Source organism: Leiobunum rupestre, chromosome 11, assembly GCF_980474605.1.
Source record: "Leiobunum rupestre chromosome 11, qqLeiRupe1.1.hap1, whole genome shotgun sequence".
Lineage (NCBI taxonomy): Eukaryota > Metazoa > Arthropoda > Arachnida > Opiliones > Sclerosomatidae > Leiobunum > Leiobunum rupestre.
The window spans coordinates 40,748,178-40,768,947 of NC_143394.1; the positions used below are offsets into that span (position 1 = coordinate 40,748,178).

At 35.6% G+C, this 20,770-nt stretch overlaps 1 protein-coding gene across 1 annotated transcript; it reads left to right on the plus strand.

Annotated features, from left to right (window-relative positions):
- Positions 1 to 2,157: 2,157 nt before the first annotated feature.
- Positions 2,158 to 20,218, plus strand: LOC149922847 (peptidylglycine alpha-hydroxylating monooxygenase-like). Its single transcript, XM_090162998.1, has 11 exons — positions 2,158 to 2,332; positions 11,597 to 11,654; positions 13,612 to 13,833; positions 14,167 to 14,250; positions 15,312 to 15,369; positions 15,449 to 15,513; positions 16,272 to 16,352; positions 16,412 to 16,491; positions 18,434 to 18,487; positions 18,549 to 18,598; positions 20,006 to 20,218. Exons 1-11 carry the CDS (start codon positions 2,213 to 2,215, stop codon positions 20,184 to 20,186), a joined length of 1,053 nt encoding a protein of 350 aa, XP_090019124.1. The 5' UTR covers positions 2,158 to 2,212; the 3' UTR covers positions 20,187 to 20,218.
- The last annotated feature ends 552 nt before the right edge of the window (positions 20,219 to 20,770 follow it).

The window sequence follows — 20,770 nt, forward strand, 5'->3', positions numbered from 1 at the left end:
AAAAAGGGTGTCAAGGATGGTGGAAGCAAAGATAATCTAGGCTACGTAGGAAGGTAAAATCTGAAGGCAGTGATAGACTTTCTCCCCCTATTTACTTTTGGTGTAACTGTGTAACGGTAGTCCGACCAGCCTGAAAAAGGCGCGAAAAAATGGCGGAAGTACACACTTTTTTAAACCAATTTACTCCCAAAAAAACCTAGTCCCGAGAGCTCTCCGTGTTTGGCTAAAGGGTACTAGGGTAGAGAGATTTAAATCTTTTATCCCACGTTATTAAATTTACTTGAACAGATTTATTAAGATGAAAGTCGGCCATTTTAATTAAAAAATGTAAACATAGCTACTTTTTCAATTCACGCCACGTGAGCTTCCCGTATTTGACGACATCGTACGTCACCATTACGACATATGCTTGTCAACCAATCAGAAAAAATCACGAAATTCGAGGTTGGTAGGAGTGCTGTTACACTAAGGATTCTATATTTTTAGAAGGATACTACTGTCCAGTAAACATTATAGAGATAGGCTACTACTACAAAATATGCCTATTTTCATTGATAAAGGTGGTAAGGTTAATGCTGCATTTAGTTTTGTACAAACAAAAGGATTGGTAAGAAAACTACAAGGTTAAAGTATTACGGTTTTTGGAGTTTCATCTCGAATATAAAACCAACAGTTTTTCAAAACTTTGCCAACCAAACGCCGTGGGCCCAACGCATTGTGGAAATGTTTTTTATATTCGCATCAATGTTTATTCAAAATGTTGGCTCGTGGGAATAGAGTGTTGTCGTCTGATACGATTTTGAAAACTTGTAACGTCACAGCTGTAGCGTTAATAGTGGCCGCCATGACAGTTACCTTTTTTATCAATAGGAAAATCACAATGGTGACTATAGGGAATCTGCCCTTTGCAGGAATTGTTTTACTCAAGGCGCTAACTAGGAGACATCCCGAAGTGTAACCCACCGATTTTGTTCAAACTCGGGGGATTGGTAGACCTTCGTGTAACCTTGGACGAATAAATACTCGTCCAAGGTGTAACTTGAAAAATCCTAAACGGAATTTATTCAATGGGCAACCGTTTTGCCATGGCAACGAAAAATGGTTTTGACAACAACAAATGGAAATTTTCCCATTGAAAATAACATGGGATTCTGACCGATTCCTAGGACCCTCCTGTGAAAAATTTTAAAAATTGATAAAAATTAATAAAAAAACATCAAAATTGATAAACTTTTGATCAATTTGAGGTCAAAATCCCATGTTATTTTCAATGGGAAAATTTAATATTTTGTGTTGTCAAAAACATTTCTCGTTGCCATGGCAAAACGGTTGCCCATTGAATAAATTCCCTTTAGGATTTTTCATGATACATGAAGGTCTACCAATCCCCCGAGTTTGAACAAAATCGGTGGGTTACACTTCGGGATGTCTCCTTGTAAGTATACATGTTTGTTGTGTACACCGATTTCGTAATCAGTGAACAATTGACGGATTTTGAAATGACGTTTGAGCGAGCGACACTACCGGTACATGTCTTGGGCACACAGCCTTCTTTGGGTGCTTTTTTGACCATAGAGGTATTTTCACGCGCAAAATGAATTTTAAAAGCCGTCAATTATCGAGATTAGGGCCCAATAGCTCTTTCTATAAAATAATATGTACGCATACATGTATAAAAAGTGTTATTTTTTGGAGCGCGCGCTTCCTAATATTTCCGTGTAGAGGGTCTCGTGCATTTTCGCGCGAGCTCAACAATAACAAAAATATGCTCGCGCTCTCTAACTTTAAATGCACGATGAATCTAACGTAATCACGTGACCTCTCGTATTTTTTATAAAGAACTATAATTACAGCGATAACAAAATGATTACGAGCCGGATTTCGGCGTAATTATCGAGTGATTACACAGCGATTACCGTAATCATTTCAACCAGAATGTAAACCGATTACTACAAATCAGGCAATCGGATTTACTTTACTACTTTATTTGTTTATATCTCTGAAATGCGTGACGCAGTACGTTTTAGGAATAACCCCAGAATAAAATAAAATAAACCAGTGAGATTTCATAGATGGCGACACAGTCTCTACGAACTACTGGTAAAGAGGACGTCGATGCGAGCCCGTTCTTGGAACGTCATCAACCTCCGGCACGGGGAAGGAGGGGAAGCGACAGCCGCGCTTCTTGCAAGACCAGTTTCAGTTGGTCGCAATGGACGTCTTGTGGCGGGCAAACCGCGTCGTTCTCTTAGCGGTACTCCTTGGAGCCTTATGGCAGGTCAATTGCCAATCGCAAATACCACTACTGATGCCCCATGTTCAACCCACAGTCGTAAGTACCGAATCATTTACGTTACGTGTTAATTAATGTACGAGTAACGCTGATTAAATAAACGCCTGAAAACGTCAGCTTTCTAAATATTTTTCGCCCCCAACTGTTCACGCAGATAGAACGTAAACTGACGTTTAATGTACGATTACCTTAATTAATAACTGTACAATACCTACGGGCGCGTACATATTATATTAAATTATTATCAAATAATATTTATGAAAGTCAGACGATGGTTAATACAGAATGCGGAAACGGTATTTTAACTATTTAATTTTAAAATTGGTTTAAGACTTTAGTTGCGCAGCGTGGAGGCCTTCAATTTTTCTTGGCATTTAAACTTGTTCGGTTACTTTCCGTGGCGCAATAAAAACAAATAAATATTCTCGATATGAGGTCCACCGTTGATATATTGGGCGGGTTTTTCTGAAGCTGACAAGTATATGGAAAATAGGGTCACCCGAAATATTCGTTTTCTGGTTCAAGTTTCTTTCGCTCGCACTTTCTATATTTTTGGGATTAACTGTTTCCTTTTCCGCCCGATTTGTTTATACCTGTACATTGTGTTATGAGGGTATTAAGGATTTTCGATTCGATCTATCGAAGGAAGTTCTTATAAAAACTATAATTTAATTTTAGAGTGTATATTTTCGTTCATCCGTTAAAATTTTAGGGGAAATTCTAAATTTAATAATTTTTTTTTTAAATTATAAGGTTCCTTGTATAGAGTTAAAGGCGCGTGTGTATTTAATTCAATCCTATATTTATCAATATTCAAAACAAGTGACCCATATAACCAAAAATCTGTCAGGTAAATTTTAGCTCGCTGCATAGATAATTGGAAAATACTTCAAATCAGATACTTTTTGGTTATTTTTCGATTTCTAACTTTAATTTCTTTAACTGTTAAATAACCGTATTTCAGATATTCTTAGAATGGTTCATATATCATATGAGGTAATTGGTAAATTCAAATCGGATTGTTAACAGATTTTTATTTATTTTTAACTGTTAAATAACTCTATTTAAGACATTCTTAGAATGGTTTATATGATTACGTGGGCTGACGTAATTAATTTCGTTTTCCTCAATTAATACAACCCTGAAAATGTAATTAAAAATTTAAATCCTTTATTGACCTTAGTACAAGAAGTCTTGTATTACTAACGTACGCGAAAAATGGTTATCATTTAAATTATATCAACGTAATTTCTGGGGTTCTGTTACATCATACCATAAGTAACATAATACCAATAAGTATGACATTTCCTATTGCTTTAATGCTAATTTTCTAACCGAACCTTTTTTTGGCACTGATACTCTCTTCAAGCTGTGAATTGGACTCGCGACTTACCGTTTTGGATGACTACTTTTTGATAGAAATTTAAGCCTAATATCGGAGAGCACGTTCTGGAGTCGCGAGGGGCTTTAGCTCTGTTTTGAAGCCCGTGTGCGAATCACGCGTGATAAAAAAAAACATGAGCTCTTGGCTCCGAGAAAAACTTTTTTATTTTTTATCATTTTAGCCTAATATTCCGCCTATCTATCGGAAACCAGATATTTCGGCTTAGCGGAAGTCTCGCGTATTTTAGACACTAGAGGGCTCTGTGCTGAGAAAACATCTTGATTGCGTTATAACTATAAAAATCAGTTTGGTTGTAAATCTGGTTAATTGTTATACTTATTGTTATTATGTTACTTATGATCATACTTAAGTAACTTAACTGGATCTTTAGCGTAAAGAATTTTAAGGACTCTCGTCGCTTGATGACTTAGGCCTAAGGTGGTGCCTTGGGTATTAGCCTAGCTGATTATTATTATTATTATTATTATTAAAGCGATCAAGATTAAATACGGAGTTATAAATAGCAATTTTAAACAATTTATCTATAATTTCCCGTTAATTAGGGAATGTTTTCATCAACATAATTCAAAACGCGGGCTTTGAACCATAAAGTTACGAAACATACACGCGTGAAAAAATCCGAAAACTAACAACGAAAATATATAAGCCGCCGCTTTTGAAAACTGACGGAGCAGAAACCATTAGGGCTTAAACATAAAACGATCTTTGGTATAAGCAAATTTCGCGGCGAAATTTGCTTGGTACGAGTGGGTCTGATTATAGCTCCTTATAGACACAAAAATAGAGGAATAAAAAATTAAATATTCTCGAAACATATGGTTCCGGTTGATGTGCACAGTCTTAACCACGAGGTAAACCCTTTATATTGAAAATATGAAACAGTAGCACAGTTACGCGCTAAACTAAATTTTGATAATATCTGTTCTTTTAAGGGGTTCGTTAACTAACCAGGAAAGCTCCTTTTAAAATCTTTCCAGATTCTTTGAAATCGTAATTTTTATAGTTACCGATAATAAAAATAAATGTACGGTACTTATTTAGTAGACTGTGAAATTGTTATACAATGTATATCAATATTTACGCAAATCGTTATATCAGAAGTGTATAAGTATAATAGAGAAGTATCATATATCTCCCAATACTGGTAATTTTATTCGCTTGAAAAGTGTATGATAATAGTATTTATTTAATCGTATATTTTAAAATTATTAAAAGTCACGGTTAAAACTAAATTATAAAATAAACTAATTTAAGAGACAAGATACTTCATGACTGGTATATAAAACTAAATTTCATATGTATAAAAATACATTATTATTGTCGTAAACCTCATATCGGAGAGCACGTTCTGGAATCGCGAGGGGCTTTGGCTTTGTTTTGAAGCGCGCGTGCGAATTACGCGTGATAAAACAAACATGAGCTCCTGGCGCCGAGAAAAACTTTTTAAATTTTTATCATTTTAAGTCTAATATTCCGCCTATCTATCGGAAACCAGATATTTCGGCTTAGCGGAAGTCTCGCATATTTTAGACACTAGAGGGCTCTGTGCTGAGATAACATCTTGATTACGCAATAACTATGAAAATCAGTTTGGTTGTAAATCTCGTTAATTGTCATACTTATTGTTATTATGTTACTTATGCTAATACCGTTAACATCAACAAGTTTTTTTGGAAAGTGGAAACCAAAGAGCTCGGGGAAAACCCCTTTAGCAAGTGGGAGATAGCTTGTACCACAAGCTGGGTACTTACCTCGCAAGATATCAATCCACTTGTGGGATGCAAATAGTTCCTACTTTGACCAGATATTTCCGGGACGCTCGATAAAACAGTTATCTGGTAAACCTGTAAAGCTGTTTACTTGGTTAAATGTATATGTAAATATGCGTGCGAAATCTTACTCATTTATCGATTTATATTTGAAACAAAACACTGTATAAAGGAATATGAATATTTCATTGATTGTGTCAATATTTCATTTATAGCATTGCTATATTTTGAAATATACTAACTTCACGTAGCAGAGTTGACACTTTTTAGATTAAAAAAAATCAAATCAATTTATTTTTTTAATTAAATTTGATTTTTTCCTGTATAATTAACGGATATTTTACTTTTATCAGTAAGTTAATCTGAATGAAATGTTAATTAAATTTAATTACTATTTAATATTGTAGATTTCTCAGATTTTCTATCTAGTTTTTTTCCATTTTTTATTTATCCATTGAAATAAATTGTGCGATTTAAATCATGATTTAAATTGAATTGATTTAAATTAGCCAACGCTGTCACGTAGGTTACTTTCGGTATGTACCAGAAATCGACCTCATGGTTGCCCATTTAGAATAATATCAATTTAACAAACCAATAGCGCTACCGTCTTTGAGAATGGTTAGCGAAGAATTTAGCGAAAGGGCTGTTCGCGACATTTTGGTGAAGTTCTAGTAGTTTTTTTAGCAGAACTGTGGGTCAAGAGTATTTATGACGCGCATTGGAATATCCATTAAAAGCTTTTTATTATTATTATTATTATTATTATTATTATTATTATTATTATTATTATTATTATTATTATTATTATTATTATTATTATTATTATTATTATTTGACACGTGATAGAAACCTAGAAATATTGTACGCATAGTCGCTTAATTAAGTACTCATGGATGAATTACAGTAATTCGTCCATGCTGTACTAAATGTAGTATTTTTAAATTGTTTTTAACAAAATAAAATATTTTTAAATTGTTTTTAACAAAATAAAATATTTTTAAATTGTTTTTAACAAAATAAAATATTTTTAAATGGTTTTTAACAAAATAAAATATTTTTAAATGGTTTTTAACAAAATAAAATATTTTTAAATTGTTTTTAACAAAATAAAATATTTTTAAATTGTTTTTAACAAAATAAAATATTTTTAAATGGTTTTTAACAAAATAAAATATTTTTAAATGGTTTTTAACAAAATAAAATATTTTTAAATGGTTTTTAACAAAATAAAATATTTTTTAAATTGTTTTTAACAAAATAAAATATTTTACTGTGTAACTAAAGTATTTTTTCATTCTTTTAAATTATTTAAAAGAATAAAAAAAATACTTTAGTTTAAAATACCATATACACAGGAGTCCTCTGCTAATTATTTATTGGTGAAGTCCATATGAAGTCAGTGGCGTCGCTAGGGTGTTTTAGGCGGCGCTTGAGCCACCTGAAAAATTTCTGAAAAGCGCCTCCTAAAATTAAGACTTTTTCCAATTCACTTTGCGAAATGTTTCTTTAAACTTAAAAATGGTCATCAAAATTTCATTTTTCCTAGTCGGTATAAATGTCTCAAACCTTTTTCGGAGCCCCCCCCTCCCCCATATCACTCAATGGGACGCCCTGACCAGTGCTTATGGCTTAAGCGTCACCAGTTTTGAAATCCTGGTGACGCCACTGTATGAAGTTAGCCAGTTTTAAGGACAACGATATTTTATTGACTTAAAACCCATTAAACCTGCACCCCACCCCTTGTACAGGTAACCGCGAGTCCTTCCGTGCAATTCGTATCTTTCCATTGTAAATAATGCTGGAGTGCACGCGTGGGCGCCGGGTAACTCTTATTCCGGGGTGGGGGAGGACGAAAGCGTTGCCATAGCAACGGGTTTATACGTCCGTTGGTTGCTCCCACCTCACTCCCTCCATTTTCCGAAGTGGCTGATCAAAATAGGAATTACGAGTGCCTTGTTCAAGCTACCATATGGCAGCCCCCATCGACGATTATTAGCGTTTTATTTAGTGTTTGAAATATGATCATACCACTTAAATGTCGCCTAGAGTAATATATGGAACTTTCTTTATTGCTATATTCAACACATACTGTTAGAACAGGTGGCGTGTATAAACGCGTACAGTTTACGTATTGTTAGAAGTTCCTAATATACTTAATATTCCTATAAAATCCTATATTTTCAAAAATGTCCTATAACATCCTATATTTTTAGAAAAATCCCCCAAAAGTCCTATAAAATCCTATAATTTTGCCCATTTCAAATCCAGCCACTCACAAGGAGACTACCCGAGGTGTTACACACCGATTTTGTTCAAACTCGGGGGATTGGTAGACCTTCATGTACCTTGAAAAATCCTAAAGGGATTTTATTCAATGGGCAACGGTTTTGCCACGGCAACGAAAAATGTTTTTGACAACATAAAATGGAAATTTTCCCATTGAAAATAACATGGGATTTTAACCGATTCCAAGGATCCACCCTGTGAAACATTTTACAAAATTGAAAAAAAATGAAAATACCAAAATTATAAAAAAATTTATAAAAATTGACGAAAAAAATCAAAATTGGTCACATTTTGATGAATTTAAAAAAAAAAAATTCACAGGGAAATCGGTCAAAATCCCATGTTATGTTATGTTGTCAAAAACATTTTTCGTTGCCTGGCAAACCCGTTGCCCATTGAATAAAATCCCTTTAGGATTTTTCAAGTTACATGAAGGTCTACCAATTACCCGAGTTTGAACAAAATCGGTGTGTAACACCTCGGGTAGTCTCCTTGTCAGTTAAATTGCTAGATTTAGCTATAGGATAAATTTCTATACCAAGTCATTCTAATCTAAACTTTTGTTATGGTTAACATGGTTAGCTACTAGTATATTATTGTGATAAAACGGTTTAAATAGTTTCTATTTTTTAGGTGAAAATCAAAGATTTATTTCTCTAAATATAGGTTTTGTTTTTAAATGCATAAAGTTAGTAAATTTAATAGCATTTATAGTCCTATAAAATCCTATAATTTTGTAAAAATAGTCCTATAAAGTCCTATATTTTTAGAAATATAATCCTATTTTTCGTTTAAAAAATTGAAGATTTGAGGGGGGGGGGGGCTGATACCGGCATTACTATTCTCTTGAATAGTAAAAAATACATAAATAAGAAAATATTCCTACGCAGTGTAATTTCTACAATTTACATCGTAAATTTTGAAACGTGATGCGCTTCCTCGGTTTAATTGAAAAGAGCATCGAGCTTGCAAAAGTACAAGTTTTACTCTTATGCGAGGGGGAAATAACTCGCTGAAAATGTGTACACCAGATTACATATTTCAAGAGATTACTTAAAAAATTACAGATTACCAAAAGTTACGCGGGATTTCTTATTTCAAGTAATCCAAATAATATTATTAGAGATTACTAGTTGCGAGATTCATTATTATTACTGATATTACGCGAGATTCATTATTATTACTGGATATTACTGATATTACGCGAGATTCATTATTATTACTGATATTACGCGAGATTCATTATTATTACTGATATTACGCGAGATTCATTATTATTACTGGATATTACTGATATTACGCGAGATTCATTATTATTACTGGATATTACTGATATTACGCGATATTCATTATTATTACTGATATTACGCGAGATTCATTATTATTACTGGATATTACTGATATTACGTGAGATTCATTATATTACTGGATATTACTGATTACGGATATTACTCGATATTATTTTGGAATTACGGATATTACGCGAGATTCATTATATTACTGGATATTACTGATTACGGATATTACTCGATATTATTTTGGAATTACGGATATTACGCGAGATTATAATGGAATTACGGATATTACTTGAGATTATAATGGAATTACGGATATTACTTGAGATTACTATTTTCTCCTGGAATTACCTAACGAGTGTACAACAGATTACTCAAGTTATTTCCCCCTCGCTCTTATGGCCTAGCTAAATACTTATCTCGTAAGCGAATAAAAGATATAAAAATAAAACTCTCAAATACGGGAACAAATGCCACCATTGAAAATTTATAGCTTCGAGAAAAAATCTTCAAAATTAACTTCAAAGAAAAGGAACCTTTATATCAAGAACTTTTATCTAAAATCGAGGGCAACCGAGCCGATTTTCATTACCAAGGTATACCTAATTTATTCACTGTAGCGTAAATACCTGGGGACAAAGGAAATATGATAGGTATACTAGAATCCAATAGAGAAAACCCGTATTACTATTTGTGAGGAAATTAAGTAGCCGAGTCTCTAAGGAATACTAAGATTGAAATTATTAAACGAAAAAGAAATATTTCCTATTATTAGTAACGCCCACGGGATATTAAACCGCGGCTAATTTTTCTCAGAGCAAAAATTTTATTTTTTGACATTTTTATTTCCCTGTTGATAAACGTTCTACGACTTCTCTTGAAATTATCATAAATTAAATATTCTGAAATATTTAATATCAATAAAATATTGAAAAAATTGAAGTGAATATTTAGTTTAGATTATATTTTTTGTACACGTTGTATCTACATGCCCTATTTCATTTATTAAACCCTAATACATAGTTTGCACCGAAGGGAGGGGCCTATGGTCTCCAAGGAAACTGGGAAGGCGATCAAAAATTCAAACCATTTCGCGCGTAGCTACTAAGTAGGTAGCCATTTTGTTGGTAATCTCGTCAAAGCTACAAAACGTATTAGATTTATGCTTTAAAATTTTAAATGGGCCCTAAACAAAGCCAGATAAGATTCTAAGGCCGGATTATTTAAATAAAATATCAAATTACGACAGAAATATCTACGAAAAGAAGTTAACAAAGCTTATCAAAGTTAGGCCTTTGCGGTCATCCTTTTTACAATTACCTTCGCTATCGAATAAAATAAACAATTTTCGCTCTTCCTTGGTAATTGAACTACTCGAACAATTTTTAACCAGGCAGATAACCATTTTTAACGTGAAAATAATTTCTTAATCATTTGAAAATAATTAAAATCCGCAAACAGACGATTGAAACTGTTAACCCTCCCGTTTTACTAAGAAATCTACACCAGAAAAATGGCGGCAAAGAACCGTTCATTCTTACTCAAATTAAATATTTATTCTTGGTTCTTATATCTATACTTGGAACTGCGTCATTGATGACGTAGGGATGCAAACTATGTATTAACATAGTAGTTTTTAGTACGACACAAAAATAATCTCGGATAATGAAAGGTCGGCGCAGATCTATTGTGTAACCGGAAGTTTCGTAAATCGTCATTTCCATTAACGCGGTATATAAATATTTTATATACTTCTGTTATTAGTAACATCTATGGAATTAAAACAAGAAGAATTTTTCTCAGAGCTAAATTCAATTTTCGTTTGTCCGTTGATTAGGGTGGGGAAGAAATCTGTAAATATGCCAAATTTCTTGTTGATAAAAGGTCTACGACTCCTTTGAAATTATCATAAATAAAGATTAAATATGCTAAAATATCTAATCTCAATAAAATATTGCCGAAATCAAAGGGATTATTTACGAAAACCCATCGTATATAGACGCTTCGTTCATGGACAGTAAATGAAGAGGACAGGTTTTCGATAGCCTTCCACAGTGCATTTTATTACTCCCCGCGTATCAATCAGCTCGAGAGACTCCGAGGGAGTCTTGCAAGGTCGTTTCTACCACGTGATCTTAAAATTTCAAAATGGCAATCTAATGCGGTTGATATTGTTACGTAATTTTTGGCGCTTTATATATTAGTAATTTTTAATTTTGGTTTTTTAATTCAATAAAAACTATCAACTGATATTTAGTATATCGTATTTAATCTATAAAAACGTGAAAAAATACCTTTTCGCGTAAAAATGTACTTCGTGTTTATCTTTTTTCGAACAGTATCGTCCACTCTTAGCGATACTTGTTTTTTCTTCAAATAACCTTGGCCGACCCCCTTAGTGAGATTGGTTTACGGGGGCTAAAAACCAGGCTTTTTACCGATACTCTAAAATCTACTATCCATTCTTCGTTTAATTAATTAGCACGTATTTTTTATCGCGTATTTACATTGCGATAAAACTAATTCGTTATTTTTATGTTTACAGAAGGAAACGTATTTGTGCACGGGCTTCAAAATGCCGAGCCACGAACACCTTTACATCGGTAATTTTTTTAATTTCGTATTAGTTATTTTACAAGTACGTTTCATTAAAAGTGGTTAATTTTCCGGAAAAATAAAAAAATTAAACATAATAATTTTTAAGGGTTGTTTAGTTTAGATTTACTTTTGGATTCTAAAAAATGAGGGCAAAATGCCGAGAAATTTAAATTTTCGAACAATATTAGGTTAATCATGAAACGAAAATCTTTTTTATTCGGAAAAGTTTCCGGAAAAAAGGTCTCGGTAATTTTACGGAACGTTTTCTGAGCGGGAAATTTTCCGACTTACAATTCTAGTTTCATCGTAAGTCTATATTGAACTTCAATAAGTGTGTCAGTTAGGTGAAATAATTAAAACACCCAAGTGTGGCGTGGACTAGAATTGACGTCATACCCCAAAAAGCGCCCCTAGAGAGAAAAATACGCGACTTGTCAAGTAATTGTCACACGCCGGTTCTACTCCTCTACCACTGCTTCCTGCACACACTCACTCACTTTGACGACTTAATGACTGAAATCCTACAAAAATTTGTTGTCATTCTAGAAATGGATCCAGTTAAAATTAACACACTGGAGGTAGTAATTTTAAGAGCAGAGTATTCAAATATTGCGTAGCGATGTACACAGGGGCGTAGGAACGTTCTAGAAGTTGGAGGAGGCAAAGATAAACCGAAAGGGGTCTGGAGAATGGTTTTGAATTTTTAATGGAGTGTAGCTTCTTCGAATACACGTGTACATTTTACTACTATGTAAATTGGCGGGAAAAGACACAGTTAAACACAGTTGAGGTTCTATAAGCTTTATATGCTTTTAAAATAAGAATTTGCGCCTTTTGAAAATTTCAACTGATCAAAAAGTTGGAGGGGGCATAAACATTAGTTGCCCCTCCCAGCAAAATTCTAGGGAGGGGTATTGCCCCCTTGCCCCCCCCCTGGTTCCTACGCCCCTGGATGTACATCACTGACGTCGCATCACTGTTTAGACTTTTAACCGCCATATTACCTCAATTAATTTTAGTGTTACTCTATCTTTGTTTACTCGGACACATACTGAAGTTCTAGTAAAAACTACTACGAGTCAATGAACTTTACTCTTTACATAACCCCTATCGTATTTAATACTGTTCAGGGTTGCCACGCGTCAGGGAAATCAGGGAAAAGTCAGGGAATTTAAAAATGGGCCTAAAAAGTCAGGGAAATGTCAGGGAATTTTAAGAATTGGTAAAAATACAGGGAAAAGTCAGGGAATTCAATTTTATCTGGGCACTTTTTGAAGGTAATTTAACTCTAGATGTATGACAAATTCCACGATTATCATTTATTTCCTTGAATGTTTGGCTAATTTTTTCAACATTGCAATAACCTTTTTACTGAAATATAAGGCCATCTAAATTTATTAACTTCTGATAAAAGTAAAATATAAAAGAAAAAATTTGGCCTTAATAAGTCAGGGAAAATCTCTTAAAATGGTCAGGGAAAACAGGGAATAGTCAGGGAATTTGAATCTGAAAATTTCGTGGCAACCCTGCTGTTTCGATAAATTTTCAAAGTGGGATTTGGGAGCAAAACGTTAAACACATAGTTCACTCTTAAATTTAACACGGAAAAGGTGAATACTTTTTATCACATTGTCAGGTTTGATGGTACTTAACCTCAGTTCTTGAGAACAGTCAAGGATTAGATTAAAAGTGCGGTGGCCTCGCAGCAAGAGGAGCTGGGTTCGATCCCAGCTTGTGGCACTGGGTGAAAACTCGGAACAACTCCTTCCGCGTTGAGTTTACAAGTTCTCTCCCCACTAGTTGCATAAAAACTTGTTGAAGTTAACGGTAATAGTTGACTTGGGCCTAAGGTGTGACTTGGGTATTAGTCTAGTTAATTATTATAATAGGAAAATTAAAAACATTGTTCAAGTATGTTATATAGTCACAGCGTTCTACATTATTTCAAACTAAATTCCATAGTTGGATTCGAACCTAACGCCACAAAACAAACGGCGCATCACATTTTGATTTACGGATGCACGACACCTGGCTATTGGGAGCGAGATACCCCGAGGATCACGTGGGACTGTGGCGAAATGAGCGGCTCCAAGACGAACTTTCGCCACAAACCAGTCTGCGCGTCGGGCTCCCAGGTCATTTACGCCTGGGCCTTGGACGCTCCGGCACTCAAACTTCCCGATGGTGAGTCTCACGTTCGAAAAATTTCTTCACTTATACTCAATCAGACGCATCAAACACAGCACCCCACACAAGGAGAACGCAATCCGTCAAAAGTCGTGCATTTTCTTGGGTACATTTTTCATTGGTTAGACGCTTTAGCGCCTGCTGCCGTCGGAAAGGGGAAATTCGGAAATTGTCTTCCCCCCCCGCCCGTAAAACGTTCGGCGTAAAGGCTCGTCCAATGAAAGCTGTACACAACACTGCGTTAGAGTGTTTAAAGGCTAGCTGCGTTCTCCTCGTGTTTGTCGCTCCTAGATACCTAATCAGGCGCAATAATGTTAACTCTTTTCACAGGTGTCGGATTTAAAGTTGGCAAAGGAACGGGTATCAATTTCCTCGTGTTACAAGTACACTACGCCAACGTCGACAAGTTCCTAAGTACGTATCAAGTATTTGAAAATGTACAATCCAGTGCCTATACCGTCAAGGATCGTTAGTTACCTCGAAACACGCTACCCTCGACAGTCGACACGGCTAGAATTATTTCCCATTATAAATATTCAAATATTGGCAAAGGCCTTCTCACGTTACGGGTCATACATACGGTATATTTGGCAGATTTACCGGTGTTTCTGACGGATGTTGTATGCGTACACGATATATTCGAAACTTCTCACGTACGGTATTCACGTATATTGGCCAATTTACCGGTGTTTCTGACGGATGTTGTATTTTAGACCTATAACGCGCAATTATGAAGGTTACACATGTAGGGAGAAAGGGAATATTTGACACCTAGGTTGGTCATTTCGGGGCGTCCTCCTCAGTGGCGTAGCTGATGGTCCGGGGGGGGGCTTCGGGGGGCCCTGCTCACCATAAAAATAATTATAAGGGGGGCCCCATTAAGTTTTTTACGGGGGGGGGGGCTTCTAAGTTCTCAGCTACGCGAAACAAAATGCGTTGTCATAGCGATCATAGATTTGTACTAAGAAGAGAAGAAATTGGTTAAAAGTTATGATTTTGCAAATTTTTCCAGCCATTTATCGGTTTCAAACATTTAGCACTGAATAAGGCAGCGCGTTCTTAAAATTAGCCTCGCGCAAAAGTACCATATTGGCCAGTCGCGATAAAATGAAAGCGCGTGTAAAAAATATTGAAGTTGGCTGTACTTGTGGTATTTGAAAATACCTTTACATTATTTAATCTGGCTAATTTTTCTTTTCATTTTAACGAAATATTTTTCAATCCAGTTTGGATAGCAAATATTTCATTATTGAAAATTAAAACTAAATAAGATTATCCTTTAGATTAAATGATATAAAAGTCATGGTTTCAATATGAATTAAAAGAGTATTAATTTTGTATGTAAGCAAATTATGGGCCCGCATTAAGTAACAATTTTGGGGCCCATATGAAATTTAGACGTAAGCGAGTGGGACCACTGGATTTGGCATAAAGAACGTCAAAATGTAATTTCATTTTTCACTGTTTAAATTTAGATGGAGCCACCGACGATTCGGGCATTGTTCTGCAAACTTTACCAGGAGATTCTCAAAAGTACTGTTTGAAATTAAAAAAATTAAGTCATCGTTTATCTATAAACTGTCTCAATAACATACCTTTATTGATCTTACAGAGTTAGTAAAGGAGCCGGCGTTATGCTGTTGGGAACTGGCGGAATGATCAGAGCTAGATCCACGGGTAAGATGACGGCCACCACTCGTAGCCATATTTTTTTTATCTTCTCGCGTGAATCAAAACGGTAGTTTAGTATTTCCGAACTGATACTTTGAAATCCCATATTTCCGAACTGATACTTTAAAATCCCATATTTCCGATCTGGTCCTTTGAAATCCCATATTTCCGATCTGGTCCTTTGAAATCCCATATTTCCGAACTGGTCCTTTGAAATCCCATATTTAGGAACTGGTCCTTTGAAATCCCATATTTTTTAACTGATCCTTTGAAATCCCATACTTCCGAACTGGTCCTTTGAAATCCCATACTTCCGAACTGGTTCTTTGAAATCCCATACTTCCGAACTGGTCCTTTGAAATCCCTTACTTCCGAACTGGTCCTTTGAAATCCCTTACTTCCGAACTGGTCCTTTGAAATCCCATATTTCCGAACTGGTCCTTTGAAATCCCATACTTCCGAGCTGGTCCTTTGAAATCCCATATTTCCGAACTGGTCCTTTGAAATCCCATACTTCCGAGCTGGTCCTTTGAAATCCTATATTTATGGCATATTCGCTTAAAACCCAGCTGATAAAATTATCTTACATCCTTACGACCCTTTTTATAACACACTATAAGCCTTGGGTATTTCTATATTTTCACCCTATAAAACTCATTTATAATTGGTAATTTATTCCTATAATTATCCTATTATCCTATTATAATTATCCTTTATAGTTTTAAGCTAAGAGCTCTGTAATCTAGAAACTCTATCTGTTACAGTTTACATGGAAACTGCTTGCCCTGTTGCTGAAGCTTTAACGTTACATCCATTCGGCTTCCGAACACACACGCACAAACTAGGTATTAATGAATTTCGAATCGATTGTTACCAGCAGTATATCTAACTTTAACTATTTTAGGTTTACTCGTTTCGGGGTATGTGGTAAAACCCGACAACACTTGGATACTGATCGGTAAACACGATCCCCAACAACCCCAGGTATGCCATTTATATAATCGCGGTCATTTTTGGACCATTGAGAACTATTTACAAGTTGTCGGGACCAGAGTAGCCTGGTGGGGAGCAGATTTGAACTCGTCTCCTAAGCTTGTTCCATTAAAACGTTTAGTCATGTCCAATTCCGTTGGTTCGCGTGGTATTTGGCCTTACAAGTCGCTAGTCGACGACTTTGGCCTATAGGCTTCGAGCTTAGGAAATATAGCGCCATCTACCTTATTATCCGTCAACTAAATATGTGATGAAATAGCAGACGACTTTTGAATGTTTTTCGGTTGAACTTTCAGCTGCTGCGCAGAGATAATTTTGAACGTGCAGACAGATTTCATATATTAAATTTTAAACTCGGTCGGTAGGCGGCGATACTTATGACCAAAATTTAAACTACGCACGAAGCCTATGATGGTGCCTTGGGTATTAGCTTAGCTGATTATTATTGTTATTATGAAAAGTGACATAATTACCAAAAGTGTGACAATCCCTGTACACTCTGTTTGAAAAGTCTTCGACAGCTGAAATTTTTGCCCTCTTTTTAATTCTGCTAGAAAACTATAATAGATAGCTCGATGAAACAAATTGCAACTTTTATTTATTTTCCAATATCTTTCGTTATTTATTGGTTTCGTCCGCCAAAAATTAATAGTTTGGCGGGAACCGTCAAAACTCATTTTTGACAACTTTTTAAATATTGGTTCTACGGCACTGACTCGCGCGTTTTTAAATTCACAATGGTCGATTCATATTTAGAAAGTGGAAAAATTATCGCTCTACAACCAACGGTTGAGAAGTTATCGCGTTTCCAAATTGTCGTCGAAGTTGCGTTATTTATAATCGCTTGATGCATTTTAGGTGTTTACTAGTTTCGAGGAAAGTTTGGAAACGCTATAACTTCTCAACCGTTGGTTGTAGAGCGATAATTTTTCCACTTTCAAAATATGAATCGACCATTGTGAATTCAAAAACGCGCGAGTCAGTGCCGTAGAACCAATATTTAAAAAGTTGTCAAAAATGAGTTTTGACGGTTTTCGCCAAACTATTAATTTTTGGCGGACGAAACCAATAAATAACGAAAGATATTGGAAAATAAATAAAAGTTGCAATTGGTTTCATCGAGCTATATATTAGAGTTTTCTAGCAGAATTAAAAAGAGGGCAAAAATTTCAGCTGTCGAAGCCTTTTCAAACAGAGTGTACTTTCGTATGCTAAAGGCTTAATGAATGCTCGACTCGTGATGTTTTTTTAGTTTATGGTATTATATCGTAGGTAGATGGCGATAGCATCTCCACAGAACGACGAAAAATAAAAAAAACACTAACTTTGACAAGTGCTACTTAGTTCCTCCGTTCCTCACTACGAGGCGTTACTTGTTGGTTTTAACTTCCTTCCCTCCCCAAGGCATACTTTCCCTTCTCCCCTCCCAACTTGTATTTCGCTCGTAACTTTCATTAAGAAATAGGTCCGATTGACACACTTTTGTTATTATCAAAAGTAACATAAGACCCTAAAGTGTGTCAGAACGGTATAGTTGTTAATGAGAGTTGGTCTCAAAGTAAAACAGGAAAAGAAGGGGGGTTGGAAATTGCGTCATCAAAATCGAGGTCCTCCAGCGCTGCCGAGTGAGGCGTTTTGTTTTAGAACGTATGTCTACGGGCGAGTAAATCGAAGATAGAAAATTGCGCCAGACTATAGACTAAATATAATGTTGCTAGTACTATTTCAACTAGTAGTCTATAGTGTGACTAGGTCTCACTAGAAATTTCAATAGGCGCGAAGGTACAGCTGACAAACTTTTGGGTCTTATGCTACTTTTGTTATTATTAATATCGGCTCTCTTGGGTCCCGTAATTATTTCCGTACCGGGGCTCTGGATCCTAATCATGGTCGTGATACGTAAATTAACCCCGTTTTTCGTATTAATTTTTAGATGTTTTACCCGGTGAAGAATAAAACCATCACTGTAGAAAAAGGAGACATTCTAGTAAGATATCTAAGATAAGAAAACCATTAAAAACTTGCTAAATTGTCATTTTTAAATTTAGGCCGCAAGATGTACCATGAGAAACTATCAGGATCACGTCACAATGATCGGGTAAACGTCACATTTACGTCATCTACTTTTCGGTGCTTGCTAGTAGCGTCATAGGCATACGACTTGAAACGGATTACGTCACAGATCAGGAAAGGTATTCTGTAAAAATCAAAAATGACAAAACAATCTCAAACTATCGATTGTGTAAGTTCAATTTTAAGCACACACAAGGAGAACGCAGCTAGCCTTTAAACACGCTAACGAAGGGTTGTGTACGAATTTCATTGGACGAGCGTCACAAGCCTTTACGCTGAACGTTTTACGGGCGGGGGGGAAGACAATTTCGGAATCTTTCCCTTCCGACGGCAGCAGGCGCTAAAGCGTCTAACCAATGAAAATTGTACGCGAGAAAATGCACGACTTTGGACGGGTTGCGTTCTCCTTGTGTGGGGTACTGTGTTTGTTGCTCCTAGATGGCAGTATGTTACGCTATATATACGGTATTTTAGTCAATTCATAAACTAATTGCTTAAGCGCACGTAAAAAACCTTTTTATTTTTGGTGCCTAACACTTAAATTTGCACCAACGACCGCATGTCGAAGCATTTAATTAAAATCAATACTTTTTGTTGATGGTTTGATATTTCGATAGCAGCCTCTTCTGCACACGCGCATTGCCATTTTTGTGAAGAATCATGATTTTTTTGTCATATTTGATTTTTACAGAATAGACTCAAAAACCAGGCTATACTGCTATGCAAATTATCGCTTGACCACCACATTCGTCTTAATGTCATGGCCGACCTAAGCTCGTTACCATGGCCACGAAAAAAGGCCAGCTAACGATAACGGAAACACGGCCAACTTTGATCTCGCGCTATAGCGGCCAACTCGCGTTGAGTTTGCAAGTTCTCTCCCCGGCCATAAAAACTTGTCGAGGTTAACGGTAATAGTTAGTGTAGGGAGCTGTTGGCTCGCGTGGCATGAAAGGCTTGCCACCACCTTCCTACGCATTGTAAACCGGCCACCTGAATTAATGGTTCTAAAAGTCGCTTTTATAAAAAAAAAATATTTAGAATTAGAAATATTGAAAAAACTGAAACTTAACCTTCACTTTTTGTCGTAAGTAATGAGAGCTAAATATAAGCAATTAGGGGATCTTAAAATTCATTTTGCGCGTGAAAATACGCCGCCATGTTGCATTCTCTTTGTGTTGTGTTTGTTGCTCCTAGCTGCCATCTAGGAGCAACAAACACAAAGAGAATACAGCTAGCCTTTAAACACACTAACGCAGTGCTGTGTACAAATTTAATTGGACGATCCTTTACGCTGAGTGTTTTACGGAAAGGGGGAAGACAATTTCCGAATTTTCGTCCTAGTTGACGCGGAGAACAACATTTTATTTTTTAGGGTTTTATTTTATGGAAAGACCTATTTGTAATAATTTATTTTTGCCGTAATCCATAGTTCAACGAAAGAAGACGAAATGTGCAATTTCTACATGATGTACTACGTCAACGGAGACCACATTCCCGAGCAGAAGTACTGCTTTTCGGGCGGGCCACCCATGTATTCTTGGGCCTACGACGAGAAACTAAAAGGCGTTCCCAACTGGGTGGACAGGGACGCCAGCACTTCCGAAAACTAAATTAAAATTCCTAAATTGACGCGTTTCTTTTAGTCAAATTGTGTACTTTGTGTTTTTATGATCCGAACTAAGCGTTGTTAGTTAGTTTTTAAATATCACGAAGTTTTAATCGACCACTCTTCAACCAACTATATTGGAACAATTTTTCCCTCCTTCAATACGTTTCAACGGCGAAAAGCGTCCCCGAGAGTATTATAGAGTAATATCGACGTGACGTATGTCGACGTCACACATGCTTTTTCCTATAGATAAAAAATTGCCCTCAAAATGGCAGCCATAGCCCAAAGCTACAAAACGATACTACTCTATATGAGAAATGGACTCCGAAGTATGCCATACTTCTGCATTAGAAATATGGCTTACGAAGAATCTGTTATGTTATTTGTTAATGTATATAAATTTAGTTTAAATTCGGACTTTAGGCGTAGAACCTTGGAAATTCAAGATGAAATGGTTAAAAAACAGGGTAAATATTATCCTAAAAGGGGTAGTAAGAAAAAAAATTTACTATCATATGTTGTGACTGGCGTACTAGTCGGAAGAAAACGTAATAACGAAATTTTACTAAAATTAAGAACCTAGGG

Coding starts and splice junctions, on each gene's coding strand:
- LOC149922847 (XM_090162998.1), top strand. CDS start 2,213: ATGGACGTCTTGTGGCGGGCAAACCGCGTCGTTCTCTTAGCGGTACTC. Junction 13,834..14,166: donor GGCACTCAAACTTCCCGATG/GTGAGTCTCACG, acceptor CTCTTTTCACAG/GTGTCGGATTTAAAGTTGGC. Junction 15,514..16,271: donor GATCAGAGCTAGATCCACGG/GTAAGATGACGG, acceptor TATCTGTTACAG/TTTACATGGAAACTGCTTGC.